At 30.4% G+C, this 20,284-nt stretch overlaps 1 protein-coding gene across 1 annotated transcript in view; it reads left to right on the top strand.

Moving 5' to 3' along the window:
* Positions 1-2,178: 2,178 nt before the first annotated feature.
* ft (cadherin-related tumor suppressor fat) overlaps positions 2,179-20,284 on the top strand; it is a 365,299-nt gene continuing 347,193 nt past the window's right edge. Inside the window, exon 1 of the mRNA XM_065501811.1 lies at positions 2,179-7,819. Within this exon, the coding sequence (XP_065357883.1) occupies positions 2,306-7,819 (5,514 nt within the window). The 5' untranslated portion in view covers positions 2,179-2,305. The remainder of the gene's footprint in view (positions 7,820-20,284) is intronic.

The following is a 20,284-nucleotide window of genomic DNA, read 5'->3' as shown; positions in this document are numbered from 1 at the left end:
AAGATGTGTTTCAGCTAAATTTATTGGATTGTCAAACATTTTTATAGAAATGAAATGTAATAAAGAGATGAGGTAATTTTTGAAGTTTTGTTTTTGTGTTAGATGTTTTGACTGGTCGAACATTATTGTAAATGGTCAACATGTGGATATTTCCAATTTTAAACAACACAAAATTGACATATTTTTCTAGTCAGCACGATCATATGTTTGCCTACGCCTGTATTTATAAAAGAGAAGAGTTTGTTCGTAATCGATTAACTCAAGAACCAAATTAAAATTGGAAATTTATTTCCACATAAGTTCTGTGGGATGTAATGAAGTTGCTGTGATATTTTGTACAAAAAGATTTTTAGCTGTCTTCTTTTCTAGGAATAAATTTTTCGTTTTTTTTATTCTCGATCATATACTGATTGATCTTTTGGATTTTCAAGAGCATGATAAAAAACATTTTCGTTCGATTACTTAAGAAAATGTTTTTATTAAAATTGAAAATAACTTATTGAAAAGATCTTTAGTTTAGTTTATTAGAAATAGCTTTTTGCGGCCAACAAAAAGGAAAATATTGACAACATGAGAAAAAATATCTCTTAGTATTTTAAGCCTAATGTTTTTCGTTGTTTAATGACAACACCTTAATATGTATTAATTAACCTAACACAACCACGTTGTCACCTCTTAGAGTATAGCCCGGGATTTAGTTGGAAATACAAATATTTCCTTTACATTGTGACCATAAAGTCTATTTGTTTTAACAAAATGCAAAGAACACACATTTAACAGAAAAACATAACAAATCTCTTTTTTAACAAAATATTTACATTTGTTTTAACAAATAACTAAACAAACCCTCTTTGAATTTTTTTTCTCTGTTTCATTACAGCTCATGGAAGCAACAAGAAAAAGTGTTTAAAAAAAATTTGAAGTGATAATTTTCAAACCAACATTTAGTTTAAACAGAAAAAAAAAATTGGAAAAAGGAAAGAAATCAGCAGCAAAAAATGGCAACATAAATAATGAAACAACAACAACAACAGCAACAAACAACACCACCGCCAACAACAACAACATCAAGGGGAATAAAAAAAACCAACCCAACAAAGTTTAAGAAACCTAAGAAGGAAAAATGTTGTTACTTTTACGGACAAAAATTAAAATGAAACTAATTTGCAAAAAACCAAGTTTAAAAAACGTTTGGGTTTAAACCAAAATTACAAAAAAAAAACAACAAGATCGGCTGAAAAAAAGAGCAACACTAATGGCTTAAACAAGATAACAACAACAAATAGAATAAATATACAAATATACATAAGAAAATTACTTTAAAATTAACACAAACAGACAGAAACTTAAAAAAAACCAACGAAAACAAATTGAAATTGCAATAAGAAGGCAGCGAAAAGCAACAACAATAACAAACGTTAAGGACTAAAGGCGGCACTCTTCAAAATTTACACAAACAAATATATAAATAAAAAAAAAACGCTGTCCAAGTTTTGTAAGAGTAACGCATAGTTCTGCAACAAAAAGAAAAAATATAATTCTTTATATATAAATATATTACTACTACGGTGATATGACGATGATGATGTTCTGTAGACAAGTGAAAAATTTGCCTGCAGATGACCAAAGACAGCCACAAACAAAAGCAACAACTGCCACAGTCTTACAAATACAAAAAGGTGATGGAGGTGAAAAAGCCACCAACACTACTACCACTAACACCACTCTTCAACCAACAGCAACAAGAACGGCTTTAGCAGTAACTACAGCAACAACAACAGAAACAGCAGCTAGATCATTTATGCCAAGACGGTCAAGTGATGAAAATTCTTTAACTGAAAATAATGCTGAAATAGTTTGGAACAGCATGACAAATCAACACAATTCACAAAACAATACATCTAGAAATAATGTTAACATCAACCGAAATAATGATGTTGATGATGAAGACAATCAACATCATGATCATGATCGTCAGCACCATCATCATCATCTAAGCCATGATCATCATGATCATTGTAAATTATTTGTAAATAGTTTATCACTGCATTTAGATGAGTATATCAGGAGAAGAAGAGGGAAACCGTATATTCAACCTACAAAACAAATTTACTTTAAAAGAAATCACGGGCAACGAGAAGTAGAGAAAGAACCACAAGACTGCATAGTTTTACAAAAACAACATTACCACCAACACCACCTTAACTACCAGCAACATGAGCCACAAGAAACAAGGTTTCAGAGACGGCCTCTTGCCAACACAACACCATTAGTGAGATATGCGTTGACAGTACTCATTTGTTTAATGTTGGTGATATCAGCTAAAGCAGCCGCACAACAACAACAGCAACAATATCAACAGCCACAACAAAGTATAACATTCTCTTCTTCTACCTCAGCACTTTACTCATTTGTGCCGTCAAATCCTGGTAGACATGTTTACACATCGGCCTTTCCACGTCGACGTACGGCGGATGGCACGGGGTTAATGCAATCACGAGCCGTAGACACAAGAGTACAATTTGAAGTATTAGAGGGTCAACCCAAGGGCACAGTGGTTGGCTTTATACCCACTAGACCCGATTTTACCTATCGTTTCAATGAACCTCCTCGAGAATTCAATCTGGACGCGGTTACTGGAGAAATTAAAACAAATATGGTATTGGATCGTGAAGGTATGCGGGAACGTTACGATCTGGTAGTCCTCTCATCTCAGCCCACCTATCCCATTGAGGTTAGAATTACTGTTTTAGATGTTAACGATAATGCTCCCGAGTTTCCAGAGCCCAGTATAGCTGTAACATTTTCCGAGAGTGCTGCCAAGGGCACCAGATGTCTGCTGGATGCTGCCACCGATTTGGATATAGGCATTAATGGCATATCCAATAATTATACCATCGTAGAGGGTAATGTTGATAGTAAGTTTCGTTTGGCGGTAACCTCCAATCCCAGCGGTGATGTGTCCTATCTGCATTTGGAGACAACAAGCGATTTGGATCGGGAAACAAGAGCCTTTTATAGACTCAATATTTCAGCCAAAGATGGTGGTAATCCTCCCAAATATGGTTTTCTACAAGTCAATGTTTCCATTATAGACGTCAATGACAATCCTCCGGTATTCGATCACAGTGACTATACAGTATCGCTTAACGAATCAATTCCTCCGGGCAGTTCAGTATTACAGGTCATGGCCAGCGACAAGGATTTGGGTGACAATAGTAAAATAACGTACTATTTGGCAGATACAGAAACACAATTCACGGTAGATCCAGAAACTGGTGTGATTTCAACCACCGAACATTTGAATTGTCCCCAACAAAACTGTCCCACATTCTCTAGGCCTGGAGTATCCTGTCCCAAAAGTTGTGTTTTTACGGTATTTGCACGAGATCATGGTTCTCCCAGACAAGATGGTAGAGCCTATGTAACAGTAAATCTAGTGGATACAAATGATCATGATCCAGTAATAAGGTTTCAATATTTTCCACCCACCGGCTCTTTTGCTACCGTAGATGAAAATGCCATTAATGGTAGTGTGGTGGCAGCGGTATCGGTTGTCGATATGGATGAAGGTTTAAATGGTGAGACTGCCATCAAAATTACCTCAGGCAATGAGTTGGGTCATTTTCGTTTGGAGAAAACTCCTTCGTTTGATATAGTACGAGTAAATGGTGTTTTAGATAGAGAAGAAATAGGAAAGTACAACTTGACCGTGGTAGCCACCGATAAGGGTACACCATCACGTACAGCCACCTCCTATTTAATCATACATGTCAACGATGTCAATGATCATGAACCGGTATTTGAGAAATCTGAATATTCTGCTGTGTTAAGTGAACTAGCTCCGCCTGGTTCGTTTGTAGCCTCAATAACAGCCACAGATGAAGATACCGGAGTAAATGCTTTAATATTTTACGACTTTGTTTCCGGCAACAATAACCAATGGTTTGCCATTGACTCCTCTACCGGTCTTATAACCACACAAGCTGCATTGGATCGTGAAATTGAGGGTTCAGTTGAATTAAGCATTTCCGCCCGGGATGGTGGCCCCAATCCCAAGTGGGCGTACACCCAACTGAAAGTAACCATATTGGATGAGAACGATGAGGCACCACAGTTTACCCAAAGTCAAATCAATGTCACCTTAAGTGAAGCCACACCACCGCACACCTTAATTGCCATGTTAACAGCCAACGATCACGATCAAGGCACAAATGGTTCAGTGACATATTCGCTGGCAATGGTGAGCGAACGAAAATATCCTGAACAATTTCAGTTGGATTCTTTAACAGGCCAATTAACAACAAGAAAGTCACTAGATCGTGAATTGCAACAGAATTATGAAATTTTAGTAATCGCACGTGATCAAGGTACACCACCAAAATCTTCAACAGCCACAGTAAATCTACACATAGAAGATGTCAATGATAATGCTCCACAATTTTATCCTAAAAAATATTTTCATGCGTTGGCGATACCTATGCAACAACAAGGCAACAGTAACAGTAACAATAACCATAACAATGCTGGCATAACAACAACAGGAGGTGGAGGAGGAGACATTGACATTATGTCGCTGCTGCAAAAGCCATTATTAAAAGTTTTTGCTACTGATCGTGATGAGGGTGATAATGCCTTAATTACTTATACCTTAAATACAGGTGGTGATGGTTTATTTGTGGTTGATACATGGTCAGGTTCGATCATGTTAAGCTCTAAGGTTGTGGCAACAGCCACAGCATCAACAACAGGGCAAGAAATTTTACAACATTTTACAAAACCTTTATATAAACTGCACATTACAGCCAAAGATCGTGGTGAAAGACACAGCGAACAAGATGCTGTTGTAGAGATAATGATGCAACATAAAATGGAATCATTAGACTTTGACTCCTACTCACAAACCTATGAGTTTCAGATCACCGAAGATCATGCCATGGAACAGGCTCATCTGGGCAGAGAAGTAGGTCAGCTACAAATAAAACAACACAATACCAACACCGGCGATATATTGGAGTATGCCATAGTATTTGGGGATCCTGAAGAGAATTTTTCGATTAACAAGAAAACTGGTGTTATTACAACAGCTAAAGCTATAGATCGTGAAGTTAGCAATCAGTATCAACTGGAAGTGGTGGCCCGACGTGGTTTAGCTTATGGCAAATGTTTGGTACATATTTCTGTTCAAGATTTAAATGACAATAAGCCGGTATTTGCTTTGGAACGTGATGATGAGGTGTTGCTGCCTGAAAATTCAGCCGTGGGACAAGAGGTATATATTGCTAGAGCAAGAGATCGGGACTCGGGTAACAATAGCAGAATCACATATACCTTGACATTTAATCCGGATATGTTGTTTCGTATAGGAGCTTCAACGGGTGTAATATATTTACAAAAACCCATTAAGGCAGATCCAAACTCAAATATACAGATAGAACTAACGGCTACGGATCATGGCAAACCTGCCTTGTCCTCCAAACATATCATAACAGTGGTGGTAACAGATGTTAATGATCATACACCAGTGTTTGACTACACTTCCTATGAAACTTCTTTACTAGAGTCTACACCCGTAAATGATAGATTCTTCTCGGTGGCAGCTCATGACAAAGATTTAGACTTAAATGGTCGTTTATCCTATGAGATATTGGAAGGAAATGTGGCCCAAAAATTTGGCATATTTCCAGATGGCTTTTTGTTTGTTAGATCTTCGTTGGATCGCGAAGAACGTGATTATTATGCCTTGACGGTCAAATGCCATGATCAAGGAGAACCTCAGAGATCTTCAGAAGTTCCAGTTATTATACACATAATAGATGAAAATGACAATGCTCCACAGTTTACAAATAGCTCGTTTACATTTAGTTTACCAGAAAATGAGCCAGCCGATGCTTTTGTTGGCAAATTAACAGCCTCAGATCGTGATATAGGTCGCAATGCAGAACTAATTTATACATTGGCTTCACCGGGTAAAGATTTTATCATAGACTCACGCAATGGCTTCATTAAAACGCTACATCCTTTCGATCGTGAGGAGTTGATACAAAGAATGCCATCATCTTCATCACTGACGGGCTTGGCTGGAGCCCAAAACTATATTTTACTGGAGGCCATAGTTGCAGATAATGGTAGTCCTAGACTGAAGGATAAAGTCAAGGTGAAAATTATCATAACAGATGTAAATGACAATGCTCCAGAGTTTGTGCGAGCTCCCTACAAGGTACAGATATCCGAAGGTTCTCTGGTGGGTACTCAATTAATGCGGGTGTATACTAATGACTTGGATGAAGGTCTAAATGGTGATGTCTACTATTCCATTATCAATGGTAATCAAGAGGGACGATTTCAAATAGACGATGCCACAGGACAACTTTCTTTGTCACGTAAATTGGATCGTGAATATCAAGCCGAATATAAACTGGAGGTGATGGCTAAAGATGCCGCCATAGAGGGACAACAATTGAATTCTACCACGTTTGTAACCATAGAAGTTTTAGATGAAAATGATATGGCTCCGAAATTTGTTGAAACTATAGCAGAAATTTCCGTCTTGGAAACTACAGCCATCAGTACAGAATTAATGCGTTTCAAGGCAGTTGATTTGGATCTGGGCATAAATTCACAAATTTCTTTTACCATCACAGCTGGCAATCGTAAAGATACCTTTCATATTGATTCTTATACGGGCATCTTATATTTACACAAGTCATTGGATTATGAGGAAACTACTGTCTATAATTTGAATATAACAGCTTCGGATGGTGGATCACCTAGACTTTCGAGCACTATAGTATTTACAGTGCATGTGAAGGATGAAAATGATAATCCACCAACATTCCCAAATACAGCCATTGTACGGCAAATTAAAGAAGGCATTGATCTTAAAACTCCCATAGTAACCGTGACTGCGGAAGATCCTGATTCGGGTTTAAATGGTAAGGTTACTTATAGTATTGTTAAACAAGAACCAGAATTAGCTGGGGGCAGACATTTTGGTATTAATACACAAACAGGAGTGATACATACACTAAGAGAAATTGATCGCGAGTCTATAGACACCTTCCGTTTGACCGTGGTGGCTACAGATCAGGCCATGAAACCGGAAATGCAATTGTCAGCGGAAAAACTTGTCACCGTTATTGTTGAAGATATTAACGACAATGCTCCTGTATTTATATCCATGAATGCAGCAATTTTACCCTCCAAGAACGTGCAAATATACTCACAAAATCGTGATGGTGCTCTCATCATGTTTGTCCATGCCACCGATGCTGATTCTTCAAGTAATGGCATTGTCACCTATGAACTGGTCTCGGGCAATATGGATTTGTTTAAACTGCAACGCAATACGGGAGCTATAACGCTACGTAAGCCCATCAATCGTCCTGAGGTACGTTATCAACTTTCGCTAAAAGCCACCGATGAGGCAGTGCAAAGCGAACGCAAAAGTTCCGATGCTTATATCACCATAATCGCCGCTAGTGCTGCGGGCGTGTCGGGTCCCGTTTTCGATCAACGCGAACAAAGCGGTTCGGTATATGAGAATGAACCTATTGGCACTAGTATCTTAACCGTTAGTGCTAGACTTAATACCGCCGAAATTGAATACTATGTTACGAATGTAACGGCGGTTGGTAGCGCGAGTGCTAGTGTGTCGTCGGGTAAATACACACATGTTGAACGTTTATTTGATATCGACACCAAACTGGGTATTTTATCGACGGCCAAGGAGTTGGATCGTGAAGCTGGTGCGGATACTTATGAAATTGAAGTTTACGCTATAGCGCTGGGTGGTAGTCCGAGGACAACAAGTACTAAGGTAAGTGCAGTTTTAAAATTATTTTTGTTTTAGTTATTTAGAATACTTGTTTTTAATGAAACCATCATACAGAGACTTAAATACTTTAAAATTCACCAATATTTTCCTTACAGTGGTCTTGCGCCTATAGAACAAGTGAGGTTGCAAAAATCAATAATTTCATGTGCCCCTAAAGAATATTAAATAAATTTATTTTGCAGGAAACTGACCAACGATTTCAAATATGCTACTCTTATTACAATCAGATTTTTGGTTCATAATATATAGCCCTTCAAAGTTCACTGATTTTCAGTGTTCAAAAAATAGAACATTTTTAGGTAAATTGGTCCGCTTTCAGATACAGTATCTCGAACACTAGATAACGGACCGTCATTCTTTTTGATTCTATTGCTAGATCTATATATTAAGAAAATAATAAAACAAAATTTCAAATTAAAAAAAGAAATTAAATTTTTTCTGGAATATTTTTGTCTTTTACGTATTATGACTAGAGATGCTAAACGGGGAATCCCGTTCCCGAAAATCCCTGGGTTTTCGGGATTTTCTAAACCCCGAAGCCCGGGATTTTTTAATTTTAAATCCCGGGGTTTTCGGGATTTTCCAAATCCCGTTTTTCATAAATAAATAGGGGAAATTGTCATTTTTGTGTGACTTTTTCATTCATTTTAACATTCTACATGTCCGAATATCGCAAAGTGATGTTCAGCAAAGCTGTTAAGCTCAACTCCTGCTACAATATAGTTAATAAAGGAAAACGGTATTTTTGGTTTTCCTTGAGTGGGGCTCTAGAAAATCAATTCTTCAACATTTTTTGTAAGTTATCTAACAAAACTCAATTTAAATCCTCTTCAAATGAAATTGATTTTATCTCAGATGAGGAGCTCGAACAAAATGAAAATATTTGGATTGCTAAAAGGCTAAAAGATATAATTAATAAATGTAAAAACCCCAAATAACAATAACGAAACCAAATTATTATGTAGATTTTCAACTTGCAAAAGAAATACATCATTTTATTTCTGAAGGAACAAAAGGAAAATACTTGCAGATTTGTTATAAGTATTTGCAAACGGGTTTGCCAATGTGAAAGATGTTTTTCGGCAGCAGCATATGTCGAAAAAAAATTCGTTTCAGAATGGCAGATGAAACCATAGATGCAATAGTATTCTTAGGAAGCTATTTAAAATAAACACATTTTATACTAAAGTACGGGTTTTCACCAGTATGTCGATTTTTTTCACGAAAAATCGTATAGCAGAAACGCATTCTACGGAAGAAACCAGAGGTCTAAAATCAAATCCTATCGCATTTCGTCTTTTATCCAATGATATTTCAGTATATATTTTTTTATTGGATAAAAGACGAAATGCGCAAGATAGGATTTGATTTTAGACCTATGGTTTCTTGGGAATAAATTTCATAGAATTTTGCGTAGATTGCGTTTCTGCTATACGATTTTTTACATTTTGATCGTCCATACAAATCGACCCGGCCTAATGTACATACTTTATTGTTATTTATTCTTATATAATGACTCATGCAAGTATTTTATGCTTTTTAGTGTCTAATAAAAATGAATTGCTAAATAAAAAATTTACTTTCAATTGTAAAGACATAATTATGTACGTTTCTTTCTTATAATTTTCGGGATTTTAGATTTCTCGGGTCGGGATTTCGATTCCCCGGGTCGGGATTTCGGGATTCTTTACCAAATCCCGAACCCCGGGATTTTTAAAAATCAGTCCCGATTAGCATCTCTAATTATGACCAATATTTTACAAAAAATTAAAAAAAGTTTTTTTACGAAAAGTTAAAAAAAAAATTAAATCTTTTCTGGAATATTTTTTTTCTTTTACGGATTATGACCTATATTTTACAAAAAATTAAAAAAAAAAGTTTTTGTTTTTTAAAAAAGTTAAAAAATTTTTTTTGGGAATAATTTTAAATTATAAAAACCAATATTACTTGGTCAAAAATCAAAAATTTTAAAAAATATATTTATTTCCATAAAATTGATTTTTCCACAAATTTCAAATTTCGAGTTTTACCCCGAATTTTTAAATTTTTTTTCTTTACAAACTATCTCCTGAAAATTTCGAATTGAATAAAAAAAATCGCTCCAGCCGTTCTCACGTGATGCCATTACATACATGGACCATTTCATTTTTTATATATCAGTTTGAAATATTTAATATTTCTTTAACATTAATTTTTTTGTTCATAAGTATTGAAAATGTTGCCAGCAACATGTTGAGTGTAAAATAATGCTAAAAACAAAATGGAGGCTGTTTCTTAAAATAGTTTCAACTATTTCATACTATTTCTTCAACATTATTAGTTTATTCAAGAAATATAGAAAATTCAATTTTCATATTTTATGTTGCCAGCAATATGTTGAGTGCAAAAAATGCTACACTTACATGACATACAAAATTTGAAAGCTAAAGTTGTTTATTCAAAAAAGTGTCTATATTTAATATTATTTCCCTAATTTTTTAAAAAATAATATTTTATTAATTACAAATTTCCATTGGCAACATGTTGCTAAGCAACATAATTTATAAGTATAGCAATTTTTTTTATAGTCTTCAGTTTCTGGTTACAGACAGTTTTTTTTATTTTGCTAAAAAATTAAACAATAAAAAACTGGTTCAAATTTATAGCCCTTAAAGTCTTAAATTTCAATTTAAAACTACCTTAAGCACCAACTCACACCGATTCTTAACACAGCTTAGTGCTAGATTCACTCAAGCATGCATGCATGAGTGTGTATTCATTCGTTTGTGAGTATAAGAGTGTACGTGTGTGTTGACAAACATACATTTTGAAATTTATAACATTTGTTATCAAATTTCGTGGTAATCATCATAAAGTTTTGAAGACTTAACAATAATTTTCAACCATTAACACCAACAACATCACTATTACAATCAAGCAAGAAAGTGTTAAAAAAAGGACATGTTGTTGCAAGCATACTGATGTCTGGCAACACAAAAATCAGCATACTAATATTTAATTGTGCTGTGTTGTGCTGGCAGAATGTATGACTGGCTAGGCTGCCTGGCTGGTTGGGGTACTTAAAAAACTAACATATTTTCTATACACTGGTTGCAGCTTCAACGGCTAAGAAATTGTTTCGTTTAAGTTTAAGTTATTTTTCAAATAAGGCCTTTAAACGAGTCTTATATGTTGGTTTGTTAATAGCAAAATATCTTTGGTAATGATTTTTTTTAGTATTGCTGTTATACAAGTGATATTTTTAATGCTTTAATTCTTTCCCCCTGCTTTTAAATTTGTTCGTCTTCATTAATGCTCTGCTAGTAATGCAGCCATACATTTGTCGCTGAGAGTCTCAGCTAAAGGTGTAAAATTCTATAAGTTGTAATGTATTTTAGGCTATAATTGTAAATTTTGTCGTTATGGTTATATGTTTGTACAAATGTATAAATATGCGTAAATGTCTGCAAAAGTATTTTTGTAATTTTTTTTACCTCAACAGCATTTCAATTAGTGCTTGAGTATAGTATTGAAGGCGTTGGCCTTTTTTTGGTAGGAAATAGTTGTCTTTTTTTCCGGAATCATAAAACTCCAATCTTTCTATAGTGGGTAGAGTGGTATATTTTTGAACAGCCATCATAAATTTATTTTTGCAGTTGGTAAATTTATGTTTTGAAATTGTCTAAAGTGATTATTTGCCTTTGATAGATTTAGCTATAAAAATTTTTGAGGCCGTAAAATAATGTTTATGGTCAGAAGTGATACTTTGATGGTTTAGAAATATTAAAAGTGTTAGGAAAATTAGATAAATTAGAAAATATGTTGGAAAAATGTTTTAAAATTGTTTGTGTCGGAAACTTTATTACGAATAAAATGTTTATTTTATTGAGTCACATGGGGTTATATCAAAAGTAATGATTTTTTACATGATGAGTTATAGGCTGGGAGAACAAAAAGCGCGATCCTTGAGATATATGACTATTAAATCTGTATTGGCGACACTTGACGACATAGGATATGGAATGCCTATACCTTCTCACATAGCTGGGAGTTGGTGCTAAGGGGCTGTAATGCTGCTCTTTCTGATTTCGGAAGGACATTTGAGAAGATTCTTAATTCTATTTTGTTTCTGCATCCACTTTTCACAATGTGCTTGGCTTCCAATTCGGGCGATGATACTGAATTTTATATGTTTGTGTCCGAGATTGGAGTACGAAAATATCATCATTTTTGGAATATTATATGGGAACCAATCTTGATGTCGAGTACTGTGTATATTATACACTCGTCCTCGAGGAATACATTTATTTATTTGGACTCAATGTGAGGCATAGTAGTGTTATTAAGTATTTCCCCTAACAACTCCATAATAAATATTAATCATACGTACCCATAGACGAAAGATTGAAATTTCAACAGTTTAGGGAAGCATTTAAATTAATTTGTATTGCTTATTATATTTAGCAGCTAAATGTTTTTGAAAATCATAACAAATATTATTTTAAAGGCATCATTTTTATTTCCTGCTTAATTTAACAAAATAAAACTCTCAAACTTCCAACTAAATTAAAACAAAAGATTTAAGACATAAACGTATAATAAACATTTCTTCAGTCAATTAAAAAATCTTTAATTCCGTTCGTTTTTTTCCCGCTTAATACATTTAATACAAAACTTTTAATTATAATTTAAACTTATACAAAACTCACATCAACATAAGCATATATTTAATAGTTTAAGACTTAATTACACACCAAGACAAGTGTTAAATTCAGTCTTGTTTGTTGTTTATTTGGTTTTTGCACTCGTCAAAATGCACATGGCGTAAAACTTTTGTGGAGCATTTAAAAAAAAAAAAAACTAAAGTTTAGGTACCACTCAACATTTGTAACAACAAATATTTAAACAACAAGACAAAAATGTGTGTCTTATTTTTTATTTTTTTTGGTTTGTTAAACTTAAAAACAAAATTGTTTTTATATGATTTTCATATTTGTGTAAACGCTTTTCATTTCAGAAGTGCGAAAAACTTTAGCAAATCGTTGTGGTGTTGTAGTTTAACTGAAACCAGTTGTTTTAGTTGGTTTTTTTTTGTTGTTTGTGCTGTTTGTTCAATGTGATTGATAGCCGTTGAAAAGTCTTGTTAAAAAACATTGCAACACAATTTTATTTTTCATTTAGTTTTATTTTTGGTTAATTTTTTTTCTTAAGTTTTAGCTGTTTTTTTTTTTTTTTTGGTCGACAATATATTTTGATTTACTTAAATATTGCATTAAGTAAACATAAATAGAGCGTTAGTGTTCATGTTAAGCTGGTTGAACAAACAAATTTACTCACTCTTATTTTTCTGTACCCTACAGTTATTGTAAAACGCATCTGAATCCTTGTAGCAAATTGGTATAAAATTGTCGTAAAAATATGTTTATGTACAGTGTAAAACTATTTTTCTTAAAAATTTCCAGAGATAGTCAAAGTTATAATTTTAACAATCAGAATTATATCAAAATATATTTGAACACATAAAATCTTATGGCTAATAGAAATTTTTTAACGAATATTACGTTTAAATTCTTTAAAGAATTGTTATTATAAGGATTGGAAAGTTTTCTTTTAAAATTAAGTAGAATTGTAGACCTTGCTCTGTAAACAAAAAAGTTATTAACGATTCCCACTAACAATTCCATAATTAATATTAATTATACGCACTAATAGACGAAAAGATTAAATAGTGTATATTTATTAATTTAAGGCAAGATTTTTAATAACTTCTTATTGCCTATCATACCTTGAAGTTAAAAGTATTCGAAAATCAAAAAATAATCAGAAAAAAGTTGATAAACTATACAAAAGACTATATTTTCAAGTTTGCTTATTTAGTTAGTTTTTTTCAGCAGCTTTTAGAGCTTGTAATCATTTCAATAACAACTAAGCAATTGAACGTAACCACATATAAAGAGATATATTAAAATTTCTTCTTATCAACATATTTTTGTTATCCTAAAATCTTACGGTTTAATACAATTTTCTTAATGATTATAACGTTAAAATTCTTTAAAGAATAGTTATTATAAGGTTTAAAATGTTTTTTCTTTTGAATTATAAGGAATTGTACATATTAATCTGTAAAGAAACAAGTTACTAACGATTCCCTCTAACAATTTCATAATTAATATTAATCATACGCACTCATGGACAAACACTTTAAATAATGATAATTTGAAAATTTAAGGCTTATATTTAGAAACCTTTTTATTGTTTATCATACTTTGAAGCTAAAAGTTTTCGCAAATCAAAAAATAATGAAATGAAATCTTTTCTTTCAGATTCTGTTAAAAGTTGTCACTTTATTCTATACAAAAAAAAGTTATTAATAATTTTCTCTAACAATTCCCTAATTAATATTAATCATACGCACTCATAAACTAAAACTTAAAATAATGAAAATTTGCAATTTTAAGCAAACATTAAAATAATTTTGTATTGTTTGTTACATTTTGAAGCTACAAGTTTTTGAAAATAAAAAACAGAAAAATTTATTTTTGCAAGAATTTTTGTACCAAATTTTGGAAATTCTTCTGTATCAAATCTGAAATGATTTTTTTATTTTTTACTTGTAGGGGTTATATTTATAACAGTCTGCCTTATTTGAGCTCAACTCACCCATATAATTCTTTATTTGGTGTAAATCGTTGTATATCACTTTTTATTTGTACAGAAATGTTGATTTTTTAAGTAATTTTTCAAACTACAGGAAAATTATTATTGCGCTTGCTGGTTTGTTTTCATTATTTTTTTTGTCTTAAATTTAAAAAAAAAATTGTTTTGGATTTTAGTTGGTAACTGCTTAAACAGTTTATTTTGTATTTTCTCAACAACAAGCTACTAATTGGCAGTTTTTTTTTGCTAAAACACGGAGTTAGTATTAAAAAAAATAGAAAAAAACAAACTTAGAACACATTCTTATTTACTTGACTTACAAGTAAAGTGTAGGTTTTTGGTGGCGTTTTAATTGATGGTTGTGTTACACATAACTTCAAGGTTATTCAGTTTAGTTAAATTATTAATATTAACATTTATTTTTTTTCTTTACAAAACCCTGTGTTAAATTAATAAGAAAGAAATAGAAATATTTGTTTAGTCTCGCTTAAAGTAACCTTATTTTATATGCATTATTTATGACAACTGAAATGTTAATAAATCTTTAGTTTGTTTGCAAAAATATTTTTGTTTTTGTTTCACCTACAGAAAATATCAAATTCTCTAGAAATCTTTATATTTGCATATAATTTTATGCTGTTAGTTGCTACTGTATGTGCAACTTTATTGTAGTATTGAATTTCAAACAACATTTTGATTGATCTCCAGATAGTAATCAGTAGTAAACATATAATGTTTGTTTAAAAGTCTGCTAGTTGTATTTTTTTTTTGCATATGATTTGTGTGTAATTCAGTTGTGGTTTTTGCGGCAACAAGCAACAAAGTGTGGTTAAAATGTTGTACTTAGTATGTCAGCAAGTGTCCAATATAAAATGTATATTATCTATTATGCTGTCTGTAAGTTTTGAAAATATGTATGTTCAAATTGACAGATGATTTAGTGGGGATTTTTAGATCATCTGTTACGGTCAATCAATTATAGTTCGTAGTGTTTAATACAGGTATGTGTCTGATACTATAATTCCCTAGATTAGAAGATGTTCGTGTTCTACAAATTGATGTGGCAAAAATGTATGTTTTAATTGAATTTTCTTAAATATCGTTAAACTAAAATTTTCCAAGGTTATTTTGTTATAAAGCTTGAACATTTTTCTTTTAAAATCATGTGAAATTTTTCGCCTAATTTTAAAAACAAATAAGTTATTAGGAATTTTCTCTAACATCGTCATAATTAATATTAATCATACGCTCTCATAAACGTTAATTTAAAGGAATGACATTTGACCAGTTTAATGCAAAATTTTAATTAAGTTAATCTTGCTTAACTAACTTCATAGATATAGCTTTTCTTGAAAAGCTTAAAATAATCCAAAAATTAAAGAAAGTTCATGTTCTTAGGATCCCTGAAACAGAAGCAAATATTTTTACTACAATTTTCTAAAGAAATTGTATTATAAGGCCTGAAATGTTTTCTTTCAAAATCATGTGCAATTTTTAATTTTGTTTTGTAAACAGAAAAGTTATTACAAATTTTCTTTAACAACTTCATAATTAATATTAATCATACGCAATCATAGACTTAAATTTTCAAAATTTAAATTTTACAATTTTAAAGCTAATATTTTAATAAGCTTATCTAAGTTGTAAGCTTATATTTTACAAAAAGTTTAAGAAAATCAGTAAAATGTGAAATGTTCAGGTTTCCTTATTTAAATACTGGATTTTAATTTTATTTATAACTCTATTTTTTATTTTATTATTTTGACAAATTTATCTTAAACTTTTGTTTTTTACACTTATATAATTCATTGACCAGTAAAACATAATATTTTGGGTACTAAAGTTATGACAGCTTTCAATATTTTAAAATTTTTGCAGCTTTTTAAGATTAAATTTTCTTAATTAATATTTTGTTAAAGTTTTCTAGCGATATTTTATTATAAGGCCTGAAATGTTTTCTTTCATAATCATTTGCAATAGTTCACCTTATGTTGTAAACAAAAAATGTATTAATAATTTTCTCTGAAAACTCCATAATTAATATTAATCATACGCACCCATATACGAACATTTTAGATAATGAAATTTAACAAGTTTAAGGCAAACATTTTAAAAAGCCTGTTGTGCTTATCTGACTTGTATGCTATGATTTTACAAAAAGTTTAAAATAATCAGTAAAATGTGAAAAGTTCAGGTTTCAGAATGAAGAAGTAAGCTTTATAAGGTAATATAACTGTATTCTTATACAAGTCATTGTATTCTTCTTTTATTACTGTGGAAAATTTTTCTTAAACTTTTGTTGGATACTGCAACTATTCATTGACCAGTAAAACATAATATTTTGGGTGTCAAAATGTTGACATCAAACTTTTAAAAATTTTCAGTTTTTTAACATTAAATTTTCTTAATCAATATTTCGATAAAATTTTCTAAAGAAATTGTATTATAAGGCCTGAAATATTTTCTTTCAAAATCATTTGAAGTGGTTAACCTTGTTTTAGAAACAAAAAAGTTATTAAGAATTTTCTCTCAGAACTACATAATTAATATTAATCATACGCCGTCATAGGTGAAAATTTTAGATAATGAAATTTAACCAGTTTAAGTTAAAAATTTTAATATGTCTGTTTAGTTATTGCTCTATTCTTAAGCAAAGTTTTATATTGTTTTATTATTTTGCAAAATTTTCCTTAATCTTTTGTAAAATCACTTAAAAATATGAGAAAAAAAAATCGCTCAAAATTCAAACTTGATTTTCTTGAATTGATATGAAATATTGAAATTGAATAATAAAAAGAAGACGAAGCAATAAAGAAAAAAGCATCAAATATTTAAAGTCATTTGTCATTTTTTTATATTTAAGCTTCATTTCTTTTCAAAATAAAAAAAAACTGTCTTTAGCCTGAAAAAGAAACCATCTTCAGTGATTGTCAATGTTAAGTTCGAAAAAAGCAAAGCAGCGCAAAGAACTGAACTGATATATTCCCATTATATTAGTTTCCTTTTTGGTTTTTTTGTGTGATGTAAATCTTAAGATAAGTATTTTGTGTTTAAAAATCATTTTTTGTGAACAAAACGTTATGTTATGCTTGTCATTTTTGTTGATTTTTTTTTTTAGTTTTGTTCAGCTTCAAAAGAAATCTTTATGTGTATATAATGTTTTAAGGCTTAATGAGTCGATTTTATGTAAATATGTTGGCTTAAAAAAAAAAATGTTAATCATTTTGAAAAGTTTAACCATCATGTTTTTGCAGCATGTATAAGTAAGTTACTACACACATTTGTATGTACATGAGGAATTTTTTTTTTAGACATAATACTTAATGTTTCCTTTATTTAACTAAAAATGAAGCTAATGCTGGCAGCAAATTGTTAATTTTGTGTAAAGTTTTTTTTTTATTTTTTTGGAATTTTATACAAGCCTGTTTGTATTTTTTGTTTCTTGTTTAAGCCTTGAATTTCAAATAATGGATTTTAACAGATCATAAGCATGCTTTGTGTGTTTATTGTATCATTTGCTTATTCATGTTGTGTTAGTTTGTGGCTGCTTCATATGAGCCACATTATATTAAACAGATCATTTGTCTTAAATAAAATTCTTTTTTTTTTAAGTTTTAAGCTCCCTGTGTGTGTTGTTTAAGAAATTAACAAAAATATTAATATATATTTTTTCGTAATCATTGATTTGTTTTAGTTTAACATCATTTATCATTTATTTTAGTTGATGTTTGTTTAAGCTTACTTTTTTAATGTAATATGTTTATAAATATTGTTTTAAAGTTTTTTATATAGTTTGTGGTTTTAATTGTTTTTTTAGTATGTGAACTAATTTGTGTCTTAGTTAAGAGTAATTAAAACTTAATATAAATCATTAAATATATTAATGACAAGAAATAGTAAAACCAAATACCTCAGGCATAAGCGTGATTGTATTCCATAAATTTTATTTCAACATTTATGAGATAGTTAAGAGATAAAGCCTTTTAATAATTAATTCGATATTAATATAATTAACTAATTAATGAGATTCATAATGAAATGTGTATTTAGTAATTGAAAAAGAAGGTTTGAAAGACATATAGTTATATGAGTGTCTAGATAAAGACAATTACTCAATAATACAAATTTATTTAATACAATTTTTCTTGATTTAAAAGAATATAGACTAATGTTTCTAAAATACTGATGAGAAAGAATTTTGGTGGTTTTTCTCATCAACAATTTGACTGTCTATCCACCTTGTAAATCTTGCAATTGATCTGGAAGTCTCTGCATTAACTAATTGAAAAATAAGATACAGCAAATTATAGAAATATTCCTATTTAATAATGTATTCAGAACGAATATCAGTTCATAGTAAATATAAATACCATTGTCCGTCCGTCTGTCTATCCATCCATGTAAGTCTTGTAATTATTCTGGAAATCTGAATTTGAAAGAGAATTCAATAAATATTTAAACACGTCCTCTTTTCCTCCAACAACTAAATTTAAATTATTTAATATTTTCCCATGAATTTCATTATTAGTTTTAAGCATTCCAGAGCTTTGAAATTTAAAGCCAAATTGTTTGACTTGTTACATCACTTATAGCAGATTTGAATTATTTGCATGTACATATTTTTAAATTGTAGTAATTTTTGATTATTAATAAATAAAAAAAAATAACTAAATAATTTACCAAATAAGTCTTAAAATTATATTCAGTTTTTATTTAAATCCTGCCATAAAGTAATGCTAGTTGCAAGATTAGCTTTTTCAATAAATTTTATGAAAATAATAAACTTTAATTTCTCATGCAATTTGTTTACTTGTTTCTGTTACAAATTGCATAAAACCCATTAGTTATACAGTTGAAATTATAAATAACCCGAAACTGCTTTTTTTTAAATTCCTTTATAAACATTAATAAAAGAAAAAACTGTCGTAAAATTTATTTCCTTACTTAAATGCAAATATAGAAATAAAATTAAAACACCAAGCAAAAACACTTGAGAGTATAAAAATTTACAACACTAAACACTAAATGTACGCAGATGGACACTATGTTTTTTGGGAACAAATATTTGAAAATGTAATTGAAGCCTAAGGAAATTCAAAGAAGTGGATAGAAATTATCTGTATTGAATTTTTTTAATTTTTGCAATTCTTTGACTAGAATTTTCATAAACATTTTTCTCTAGAAATTTCGAGGGATGTTGTATTATAATTCTTGAAGTGTTTTCTTTCAAAATCATGTAAAATTTTTCATTTTATGTTATAAACAAAAAAGTTATATAGAATTTTCTCTAACAGCTCAATAATTAATATTAATCATACGCACTCAGAAACGAAAATTTAAAATAAGAATTTTTTATCAGTTTAAATAAAACAAATTAACATGTCTGTCTTTTTTGTCTAATTTTAAATCAGACATTTTACGAAAGGCATACAAAAAATCAGAAAAAATAAAAAATAATTGAAAATGTTCTTTTTTTAAAATTATGTAATATTTTTCATCCTGCTTTCTAAACAAAAAAGTTATTAACGATTTACTCTACCAACTCCATAATTAATATTAATCATACGCTCTCTGAGACGAAAATTTTAAAATAATGATTTTTAATCAGTTTAAATAAAAAAATTAATATGTCTATATTGTTTACCTAACCTTGTAGCAAACATTTCACAAAAATCATAAAATTATCAGAAAAATTAAAAAAAAAAAAATCATGTTTTCATGATCCTTTAGATGTGAGATAATATTTTGACTAGAATTTTTATAAATATTATTTATCTAAATTTTCTAGAGAAATTGTATTACAAGGCTTGA

The sequence above is a fragment of the Calliphora vicina genome, chromosome 2 (genome assembly GCF_958450345.1).
Source record: "Calliphora vicina chromosome 2, idCalVici1.1, whole genome shotgun sequence".
In the NCBI taxonomy this organism is placed as follows: Eukaryota; Metazoa; Arthropoda; class Insecta; order Diptera; family Calliphoridae; genus Calliphora; species Calliphora vicina.
The sequence above is the reverse complement of the archived record's forward strand: the minus strand, read 5'-3'. Positions and strand labels throughout refer to the sequence as shown.